The sequence below is a fragment of the Phaethon lepturus genome, unplaced genomic scaffold, assembly GCF_000687285.1.
Source record: "Phaethon lepturus isolate BGI_N335 unplaced genomic scaffold, ASM68728v1 scaffold15373, whole genome shotgun sequence".
NCBI lineage: Eukaryota > Metazoa > Chordata > Aves > Phaethontiformes > Phaethontidae > Phaethon > Phaethon lepturus.
The window spans coordinates 20234-31884 of NW_010529858.1; the positions used below are offsets into that span (position 1 = coordinate 20234).

The 11651-nt window shown below is 42.4% G+C and overlaps 1 protein-coding gene across 1 annotated transcript in view; it reads right to left on the reverse strand.

Annotated features, from left to right (window-relative positions):
- The window catches only part of LOC104618471 (teneurin-4-like), a gene marked incomplete at both ends in the record, with an annotated part of 70742 nt that overhangs the window by 15845 nt on the left and 43246 nt on the right, over nucleotides 1–11651 (reverse strand). Inside the window, one exon of the mRNA XM_010284071.1 lies at nucleotides 11083–11293. Coding sequence (XP_010282373.1) covers nucleotides 11083–11293 — 211 coding nt within the window. The remainder of the gene's footprint in view (nucleotides 1–11082; nucleotides 11294–11651) is intronic.

Genomic DNA, 11651 nt, shown 5'->3' on the forward strand with positions numbered 1-11651 from the left:
AGAGGAGAATCGTTTACTGTATCAAATAAACACATATATTTATTGTTACGCAGGAAGAAGTGGTTCTGGCTTGTCCACTGGCCTATTTTCTGCCTAGTCATGGAGTCATATTTTGTGCTCCACATGGAGCAGGGCAGCAGGCAGTTAGATTCCATGGTTCATATCTATCTTTGAAATCCTCTCTGCAAGCCACATCAATGCAAAAAGGCCATGAGGAGCGCGCAGCATCCCTCTCACCCTCCACGGAGTTACATCCCATGAGGGACTGAATGGACACCACATTATTTCACCTTATTCTCTGCCGCTGCACCAGAGCAACCTTAGCAAGCACATATTCTTTCTCCTAGACCTGCTTGTCCAGGATAAAGTCGTCACCTCCAAGCTCATTGCAATAACATCTCTCTTTCACAAAAATGCTGCCTGTCACTGCCCCGGCTACGTTAGCAATAATTTTAATAGGAAGTCAGGCAGTATAACATGAAAGGTGAAGAAGATTCTGAAACTCTGTGAACACATTTAATTTACTTCCCAGTTGCAGAGCTTGCAGTCTTGTTTATTTTTCAAAGAAATGATGCTACTCGATTGAATTTCTCTGCAGGGTAGGTTGGATTCTAAGCCTAGAAAACTGTCACCTGCCCTTGTAATTGTGATAACAATGCCAAGGGAGACGTGGAGGTGAGAGGGGATAAAACATTTTTTTTTTTTATAAAACATCAGATTTGACATTATGAGCCAAAAAAAAGAAAGGGGAAAAAAAAAAGCCCTGGAAACAAAGGAAATGTGGAAACGCTGGGTCTGGTATTCTCTTGCTCCTCCTCTTCCTTCCCCAGCTGAAGTTTGAAAGGACTGATTCCTTCTTATGGTACATCCTCACCTGCTGAGATTTCGATTTTCCTGCTTCATTTGTGTTTTATAAAGCTTTTACATTTCTAGCTCAAGTAATCCACACCTGGCAGCCGGGGATGTGAAAGTCTTGACAGCATCATGGAAACTCAGTCATTATTTCTGAGTGCTCTTTCACAGTTTCCTCTTCTGTAGGGCACCTAGTGTGATGCTGATACTGCTAATGTCACTTGATGTTGTGCCAGATTTTGATTTTTTTTTCTTTTTCTGAAGGCTAGGAAGTCTGTTTTAATTAAAGACCCATGCATATAACCCTGTTTTGCTCTCATATCCCAGTGGAACTCTGACCTTCACATGCAGGTATCAGGGTGCTAAATTAGGAAAAGGGCAACAGGCAGGCAGCTCCTGTAAACAGCTCCTTAAATCACTCCTGATTCTAGAAAGTCAGAGTAAGTACAGTAATCGCAGTATCCAACTTCATGTTATTGTGTCCCCCCTCTTTTCTTCTGTAAGAACGGTTAAAAAAAAGCCATTTGCAAAGGCAGGTACCCCACATCTCCACCAGTGTACTGACAGCGAATACCTGCTCAGCCAGCAGTGACTCTAGAGGCTGGGTCATTTTAAAACGTGATGGTGAAGCACAAAAGGTTTGGCATTCAGGATCAAGTTTGGGTTGCTTACTGAAACCATGAAGAGCTGCTGAGTTTGCCAAATTTGACAGTACATCATGTGAGCACGTTTTCCCTTGGCTGTACTTTTGCCTCTAGGCCTGGCTTGAGATCTCCGTGCAGGTACTCGAACGGCGCTCCCCACAATAATGTCCATCTTTCTCACATTATTTCTCACATTCGACTCCAGGCCCAGCTGGAAATACCAGCAAAACAGCTTTTTTTGTGCACTGTTTTTGAACTTCTGTTCTACAGAAACAGGGAACAAGTGGGAATAGTTTGGGGAGTAAATAAAGAAGAGAACAAGCCCGACCATTTCAGAAGCCTATGCCACATGTGGTCTGAATTTGGTTTGCCCTTTGAGAGCAAGCTTTATCTCACTGATTCATTCCTTTCTCTTACTGCTTCCTTTTTAAGAAGAAATCTTTCCAGTGCAGATTGCCTTATAATCTAAAGCTATCAGATGGCTGAAAGCATAAGATGTAATGGGATTTCAAAAGCACTTGGGCACTGGTCTGTGTATACTACCATTTACGTTAATGGTAAAATCCCCTTTGACTTCACTAGGACCAGAATGAAGGCAACTTTTAGAAAATCCTGCTAATGTATTTCTGCTGTTCATAGGATATACAGGGAACACTGTTTTCTTCCCTGAGAATGTGAGCAATGCTAAAAGCATGAAAGAGTCTACGAAATACAGTTCTTAAGGAATCGTACATTGGCCATCTGAAAAAACCCTCTGTTCTAAATCACTTGAAATGTGATCACAGGTTAGAAGTTAGCTGGGAAAAAAAAAATCAGTGAATGACTTTAAACAAAGAGTAGCTGTTGGGCTGAAGCCTTCTTCTTCCTTCTACAATGCAGCTTCTAAGCACAACACCACTTTAATCCAGTACTCGTAACACAGATATGACAAGGCTGTGGAGATCTAGAAAGACACCTTGCAAATGTTTCTTCTCTTCCTAGTTTTTCTTTCTTTGCAGCTGGAATATTTTTAAACCTGAATTGGGCTCCAGTAAATGAAACTCCCATATCCCAAATTTGCCCAAGGGATTGTAAAGAATTTTTTTTGTTCCCTCCCACTCTTATATATTGTTACGAACTAATACAGGAAACAACAATTATTCAGCCTTCAGGGTTCAACTTCTGGAGCTGCACTAGCAAGTGGAAAGTTACTTCACGTTCAGTACATTACAATTTCTGCTCTGGTAGCTCAGGGCAAGGCCAAAGCTGGCCTTGAGTTTCATTTTAATTGATGTTGTAAGTTGGTGTATTCTAGGGGAAAAAAAGCAAACCACTCTTGCATACACACACAGAGAGGACCTCAAATGTGAGGTCAAACAAATGCCATGAAACATTGGCAATGTCATAATTCTGAATGCATTAAAGATTAAGTTTCATTTTACATGAAGTCTTTAGCAAATAGATCCAGCCTGATAAATAAGGAAGCACCAGCTGGAACGACTATGTCTGAGGTTCAGTTAGGCAGGTGCCTGGTGCCAGGGACATGCTCTCAAGTGTGATGACCTGATCTCAAGTGTGAGGAGACCTCAAGTCTCCTCTAGGTTTTATGTCAGGTCTGAACGCTGTAGAGACGCTGTCTGTTCCCTGGGGCACCTCGGGCATGCCTGCGCCCAGGCAGCTGCAGTGAGCTCTCAGCCGTCTTCGGACAGGGATAGAGAAAAAGCAGAACTCATGGCTCCGTTTCTGCCTCTGGCAGAGTCGTTGCACAAACTTGGTCAAATCATGTTCCTCCTCAGAGCCTCCAGCAAGCCCTCTAGAAATCAGTTTACCATGATTTATTTAACCCCTTTTCTGAGACTGTTGTAGCACTTCGAGAAAGAAAGCAGTCGCACATCTAATTGACAGACCAGGTGTTACCTAAAAAGCCAACATATGCCAGGAGTTGCTGTACGGACGATGTCCGTCTCACCCCACCTGGCCCCGTGCAAAGGTGGAAGTTGGTCCAGTAACACCTGAGGTGCTGATGTGGTTGACTTCTGCTCTCTTTTGTGGTCAATTAAATGCATGCAAGTACATAGACTTTAATACAGCCTTTGGAAAACTGAGTCCTCAAAAAGTCTGTTGGTTTAGTATAGAAAGAGCTCTCCTTTTGTTTGCCAGAGTGGACAAGTAACTCCCACAACCTTATTCCTGTGCTTTAGCAGGGGAGCATTCACGGAGAGAAAAGTCTGCGCAGAGCCGTTCTAGCAGCTCGGTATAATACGACACAGGAATAAAACAAGCTGTGCTTACATTAGCCTGCAGTCTGGGGTGATGGAGAGAGCTATATACAAAAGTGTAAAAAGGAAAACCATATGCACTGTTTTACACATTTCTCCAGAAAGCCTCAGATAGCACTATATGCTGTGTTATTAAGGCAGAATTCTGCTGTTCTGAAAAAAGCAAACTGAAAAAAAAAAGGTACAGAAATAATGGAAAGAAAGAAAAAGGCTTTAACTTCAGTATTAAATAAACCTTTTCTTGACCCTAAAACTAAAGTAATTACCCCAATCAATAAACCTTTTGTACAAGCTCTGTCAGATCAGGAGAACTTGCCTGCCTGCGAACAGCACGCTGACAAGCAAGTTCAAGGCTACCAGCCCATGTAAGTACAGATGTAAGGCAAAGCTTTTCAAAGTCTACCTTCATTTTTCTGCCACTTTAAAGCATGATCAAAAACAGACAAAATCTGGATCATTAAAGACATTCGGATGTTTAACATCTACTGAGATGAATACTTATTGGCATCCAAGCAATCTTTACAAACATGGCTTAATTTCTTTTGTACAACAATATCAATGAAAATTTGAGTCTGCTTATCTATCCCCCCCCCCCAAATCATTACTTGCAATCATAGGATCTATTGAAAGAGGGGTATACATATACAAACCAAAATAAAAAAAATCAAGACAAAGCTCAAGTGTAACATTAAATATATTATTCTATCTCTGCTTTAAAGCTAAGCTAGCTTTACACACTGTAATCTTCTACCACTAACTTTTACTGACAGAGCATCAATGAAGAGATGAAGAGATACACTATATGGAAACAGCAGCTGTGGAAGTTTTTACAGCCAAGGATCTGACCTTTACAGGCTTCTTATTATTTAATTGTCTTTGAGATGTGTCCCTAATTTCTCCTTTATTAGAGACGCCTTAAGTCTTCAACAGAAAAATCCTGAAATAATAATTTTCCCTGCCATTACGGCTTTGGGAGGAGGGGTATTATGTAAGAATTGGACAAAAAAATCCTGAAATAATAATTTCCCCTGCCATTACGGCTTGGGAAGCAGGGTTATTATGTAAGAATTGTTTCAGACACTTGCAGAGAGGAATAAGGTTATCACAAATAACATCTAGAATGGAAACGACTGGTCTGACTTCTGGTTTCTTGGAAGTGCTGCAGCTCCAGCAGAAGCAGGCAGAAAGCTGCAGGTAACATTTCGGGAACGGTATGCCATAGGATCATGTACAAACATTACTGACTGAAGCTGAAGGGGATTTGAGAACCAGGAGCAATGCCTGATCTGTTAGGAGTTGTCCAAAAAGCCAGACAGGGAGATAAACCCCAACACTGGAACACGCTCATCCCCTTGGCTCACTTCACTGGGAAATGAGACTGCTCAGCAGTTTTTGGGAAAAAGGTGAAAAGATTAAGGGGGCACTGATAAAACTATTGTTGACTTCCAGGTGCTGAAGGTTGAAGGGCTGTATCACTGTCCATCTAAAAACATCATCACTGTCTTACCGAGAATAGCAAACAAAAACCCTCTGGGCACAGGGAGTGCAAACTGATGTGAAAAGTTTCACCTCCACACAGCCCTCCATCCATTTCCAGATCCAGGCTCAGGCCACATTTGCTTTTATTAAGCCCTACAAAGCAAACAGATTAGATTGATACATAGGCTGATGAAAAAGTGAAATCTCACCAAGCACGCTACTATACCTGCTTGGAGAGGGGCACTCCTGCAGCTCACAGAAAGCTCGGGCAGAGGGAGTTCACCCCACATTTCTGGCTCTCCAGGTGATACCCTGCCTGTCAGGCTGGGCTGGATTTGGCTAGGATGGAGATGGCAATCTCCTGTTTTCTTGCCATCCTTCCGCACGGGTTAATTCAGTGCTCACCGAAGGACCTGAAGTCCTGTGTCCAATCAGATATTTAGCGGAAGACACCCTAAAGTGCTGCAGCAGAACCTGAACCTGTTCTGTGGATCAGCTGAAGTTTTCAACCAAGCAGACCTGTCAGCCTAGCATCATTCACAAGACCAAATTCACAGTGAAAAAAAAACCTAACACAGCCTGGCAGGGACTCATAAATGCCCCTTTTGCCTCCTACTTGAATTGAGTGACTGTATCTTTTTGAAAGATACTGCGACCTACAAGCTTTACCACACTCAGAGAAGCTAGGTAAGAGCTGAAAGCAGGAAACAAAGCATCAAAAAAGGGGTGGCAGCAACAAGAGGGTAATCAAAAAAGGCTTTGACCATCTGATAGAGTGTCTGTCAAGCAAAGGCTTGTAATGGGACACACAGAGCTGAAGGCAAAAAACTATTTGCAGAGCATGCAAAGCTCTGCTGTTATTTTGCAGGAGAGATCAATAACCTCAGAAATGAAGTTGTGATTTTCCTCGCTGCCATGGTTCTCATATGCCGCTATATTTCTTTTTCTGTGCAGAGCAAGAAAAGAATTGTGAGTCTGGGAAGGAACAGGCTACTAATTAATTATCTGTGGAGGGTTACCACAAGGTGGAAGTGCTCAGAAGTCCCTCAGTGAAACAGGGGAAGGGGTAAGATGACCACATTCATGCAGTAGGGGAGAACAAGGGAGCAATTCCATGGAGCAGCTGGAGTCTCACTGAAGTTAAAGGGTCCTGATTCAGCAAAGTACCTGCTAAACTTTCAGCCTCTTTTGCTGGATATAGCCGAAGGAGAAATTCAGAAAAGTGCAGCTGGGAAAAAAACACTTTTCCTTATTCAGAGTCCTGAAGATCCAATTGTACATGGGGGAGCTTAAAGTCAAGTAACTCAGGCATTAAGGAGCTAAAGGGAAGTGTAAGCCAGAACCGATCACACCCCATGTTAGTCTGCACAGTTTCTTGACTCCTCAATATTTGCATGAAACCAATTTAGACTTTTCCAGACGTTAGCAAAGCCAGTGTAAATAACGGGAATGTCTTTCAAACTGTAAGTGGATCACACTTAGCATCCCCTCTGAAAAGGAAGTCAATAGAGTTTAAGGTAGCATACGCATAGGACGTGAAAGTAAGGGATGCAAATCTGAGCTACTCTTCCTTTTCCCTTTGTGCAGAACAAGCGAAACACAAAGGCATTTGCACTCAGAGCTAAGGAAGAGTCATTCTTGTCCCCTCTCACACAAGGAGGGTTCCCAGTTCCACGCTTGCCTCTGTGCCCTGTAATTTTTTCCCTCCTCTCTAAGCTCAGTCCTGCGGTGAAGGACTCTGCCGCTGACCCCCTCGCGAGCGACCCACTGTCCTGGGGGCTGCGTGGGGGTGCGTTACACTTGAGGCTGTTGCAGGAAGGGAGTTTGCCTTTTGACGTGTATTGCAAAGTGCCGTATGTGCTGGCAGCCCCTTATAAATAACACTGCCAGCTCGCTTTGCACTTCGATGGAGGAAAGTACTTAACAGTAGTTTTCTTTATAGATAGCGGAGGGGGTGGGAGGAACAACGGTCCTTTTCTTAAACTTAAGCGGTGCCTCTTGCAGAAGATAAAAGCGAGGTAAAGCCTTGCATCCTGTCACGGGTGTTCTACCTGTGTTTCCTGTCGCCTGTGGGGTGCCGTGCTGGTCAACAGAGATGTTCTGTCTCACAGACAGCTGATTTTGCTTTTCCTTTTGATTTCTCTGTGGCCCTGCACGGCCAAGCTCGCCCGAGCTCAGCAGTGGCAGCTGCTGGAAGACACTTTCTCTCTGAGTCCACAGATGCTGTTTTCAGGTTCTCGGATGTTTCTTGATTCTACTGAGCAGATTTTTGGCCAGCATCTCTGTCTCAGATGTGCTGATTCCAGCTGATTCCTCAGACTACTATTTTGCTCCACTTATACAAGATTGCTCTGAATAAATCACCACTATCACGCAGAGGTGAATCCACAAGGTGCTTTTCAGAGAAGTGTTTCTATTAGAAATTTCAGAAAGTGCCGCCAATGTCATTTACAAAAAGGTTAATTTATTATTGAGAGACTTTGATTGTCCATTCCTTTATAATGCCTTGCATTGTAATTCAGAGGAATGGGATATAAAAATGCTATTAAAAGATGAAAACTTTTTTTCTCTCCACCTGAATCACCTATATTATGCAGAAGTATAAGCTCTGAGAGGCATTACGACGCTGTGCTCTCCCCAGGTTTCCGTGCAGCGGCATGGAACAGGGACACGTTTTAACACCACCTAACTCTTTAGTGATGATGGTTCCACACCCTTTTAGAAAACAGACTAAACTGCCATCTCCTGCCCTCAAAGCCAGTGCTGATGATCCTGAGTGGATTTAGTTATAGCTATATCGGATTTCAAAACTGTGTGATGGACAGCCTCACAATTTATGAAATTAACTGTGTGTTATCAAACTGGGAATACAGATGCTTTTTTCCCATTTTTCTCCAGTTTTCTGTTGAATAACGGAGGCCAAATCATTCCAGACAAGCACTGCACCGTAATTGCAGCTGATATTGTCATACAGAGTCTGCAATGATTTCACTGGCTCTGAAAAGTTCAGTCTATTAGAACATAGCAGATACACTTGGAAAATCAGCACCCTTTCCATTCAGCATTTTTACTGCTGAAGTAGAAGCCATGGTCCTTTGCTCAGGTGAGTCCTCACTCGCAGGGGAGGTCTGCCTGAAGGACTGCACAGTTTGGCTTTATGGACTTACCGTTATGATCACCATTATCCATTTTGCGCTTTCTACTATTATCCGTGATTATTAATTAATGCTTAATGTATTTTCCCAGCAGTTCTACCACCCCAGCAGCATCTCTGGGGCAATGTCACTCTCCTCAGTTTTACGTGGTGAGCAGCTGAAGCATGAGCCTGGGCGGGGTCAGCATTAGCACATCAGTCAGAATTCAGGAGTTCCAGGCTGCTGGTCCTCAGATCACCGGATCCTACTTCTTCCTGCAGCACAGCTGTACTTTTCAAACACACTCTCACTGTTAGCCCTATGTCAGTGCAATAAGAAAGGGAGATTTTTCTATGCGCTCCTGCCACAGAAATCAAAATTAAATAGCAGCTTGCCTCTGACAGCCAACACAACTCCTCTGCAGGTTCCTTACCCCACACAGATACATCTAAGGCTCCCATCACGCGTGACTTGATTTATTTGTTTGGCATTGCAAGTTTACACCCGGCTTCATAAACACTGTGTCAGGTTGCTGAATCCTCTTTACTCTGGCACTGACAAAAACTATAACACTACAGTACTACAGTATTATAGTCTTAATATCTAGCATGTCTTGCCAGACCTCATGAATACACTAGAAAGGTTCTGAATCATTACAGTACATTTACACAAAAAAACTGCCTTGATTTTTTTTTTTTAAACAAGTTGTTGAAAGAAGACTAAGAAGAAAGGTACCAACTTGTGAAGTCTATTACATCTTTTTATGGTACTTATAAAAACGCTGCGCTTCTCTGGCCAAATTCTAGCCAAGAAGCCACGTCTTCCTATCTAAAATTTTTACTTATCTCAAGTGAATTTCAAAGAGCACAGCTTGTACCTAAAGAGGTTTTCCTGTACACTATAGCTTTGTGTTGATATACAGCTACCAGTGGGCAAAGTGATTCCCATGTATGGGGCAAAGCTCTCTCTTGGATAGCAAAAGAAAACTTCCTTGTACTGAAACACAGAATGATTCAAGGTCGACAGGGGATGTATGGAATATATCATGGACTGTTCTGCTTATCGTATGATCGTGAAGGTACAGCAGAGTACAGACAAAAGACATAGGATTGCCTTAAAGACAGTCTGACAAGTTTCTCACCAACACCATTCCCCTACTGTTCAAAGGCAAATTAAGAAAGTTTCATCTTTTTTTTTTTCCCCTGACTATGTTAGTGTAACGAGGCCAAGAGAAAAGTCTGCCTAGAACACTTAGCATCACTTTGAAAACAAGAACATCTCGTGACTGTGCTGTAAGAGTGATTTCTGCTGTGAGAGCCTTACTGATTTTCCTGTGATAGGAAATTTTAAACTGAAGAAATTCTTAGACAAGGAAAAAAGAGTTGTTTTCAGAAGAATACTTGGAGGTTCTTCTGGACAGAAGGCGGTCGGTGTAAGTTAAAACTCAAATTTCTAAAGTAAACTAAATGAAAGTAAATCCACATTCTATAGACCAAGACTTCAATTTCCTAAGTTAACATGCAACTATTTCTGGTGTTGCTTAACTGTGAACAGGACTGAACATGTGCATTTCCAGGTTCTAAATTTAACACAGAGTATTATGGCAGTGTTTCCACTTCTGCATTAGATAAACTTTAGTGCTAAAATGGAATATTGGGATCTTAATGACTTTGCTTTAATAAGACCTAAACTTTTAATTAACCTGCCAAGACAAATTACAGCCCATAGCTCTTAGGTAACTATTGCAGACAGCTGAGACTCAACACCAATGCCTCTTCTGGGAGAGGGATTAATGGAAGCTTTGGAATGAGTCTGTTTTTTTCAGCAAAGAAAAAAAGTCCATTAAACAATCACTGTGGTTAGAAGAAAGCTGAGTGCTAGTTTTACGGAGCAATCTTTAAATTACAATCATCAAATGAATTTGGATATATGAACAGTTTCAGCAGGTCAGTCAAATTTAAAATTAAATATTATTGAATCAGAAACAGATTCTGATATTTACAGGGTGGAGGAAGAATGCCCAGCGTGCTAGGCTGTCAGGCAGCCCACAGACAGCATCCTTTCCTCCTTGGATGGCAACAAATCAGTGCCTGTGTGCTGCACTGGCAGGGCACTTCACTGCCAGAGAAACTGAGACCTCTTTAGTTATTTTGTTCTTCTTTCTGTTAGCAAGGAGAAACAGAGATTCCTGTTATTGTAGTTCCTACTACCAAGCCTTGCAGTGCTCTTTACAAGAGTTTTAACCCCAGTACTCTGCCTGAACTTCAGCGTGAGTAATTTTGGCAGTGTTTAAAGGCAGTGTGGTGTCACACAAAACTGTTGCATGGTGCTGCTGTGTGCTCTTCAATCATTCCTATACCTCTGCTCCAGAAAGAGAAAAAAACCCAAACAAACAAAATAAAAAGAAATTAAAAAAAAATAAGATCGAAGGAAGAAAATTAAGCAGGGAATTTCAAGCTTGTAATTCATCTTTGGCACTGGGTAGAATCTCGTTATAGTTATTAAAAAGGCCTACAAAATACTTATTTTGTAATATTTATTTTGTAATATTTGAGATATTTAGGGCTTAACAGTATTCAGCTTGTTGCTAAATACATTCTCCTACAAGCATTCTCTCCGAAACCACACAAAGTCACCATGCAATTTGAGTATGTGCGTTAATATCTGGCCTCAAGGCATGTTTAGGAGTTTGGGAATAATAAAGGAAATCCTTACCGACAGCAGTAGTAAGAAAAGAAACCACTTCCGATTCCTTGCCATCATTGTAGAAGGCTAAATGCCATATTCCTGAATCTAAATACTGGATAAATCCTGTCTCATGGCTGGACAAGGGCACAAAAGCTCTGTGTTGCCGCTGAGGTCCTTCTAAGCTTCTCGCCTCCTGTGTCAGTAGACGTCTTCCATCAAGGAGCTCAACAAAGTCAAACTGAAACAAAAAAGAGTGACGTTTGTGTGTATGTCAGGCTTCCTCAAGCTGAGCCTCTTGCTCTGGGTCCACAGAAGTCTCATGGTTCAGCCTCAGCCGGCAACTAAGCACCACGCAGCCGCTCGCTCGCCTCCCCCAGCCCCAGGGTGGGATGGGGGAGAGAATCAGAAAAAATATCACGAGTTGAGAAAAAAACAGCTTAACAGGACAGCAAAGAAAGAGGAAACAACAACAATGACAATAATAATAATAACATTCCTGATAAAGGCATACACAAAACCAAGTAACACACAATGCAACAACTGCTCACCACCCGGTGATCCACAGCCCGTCCCCAAGCAGCGATTCCGCGCCCTGG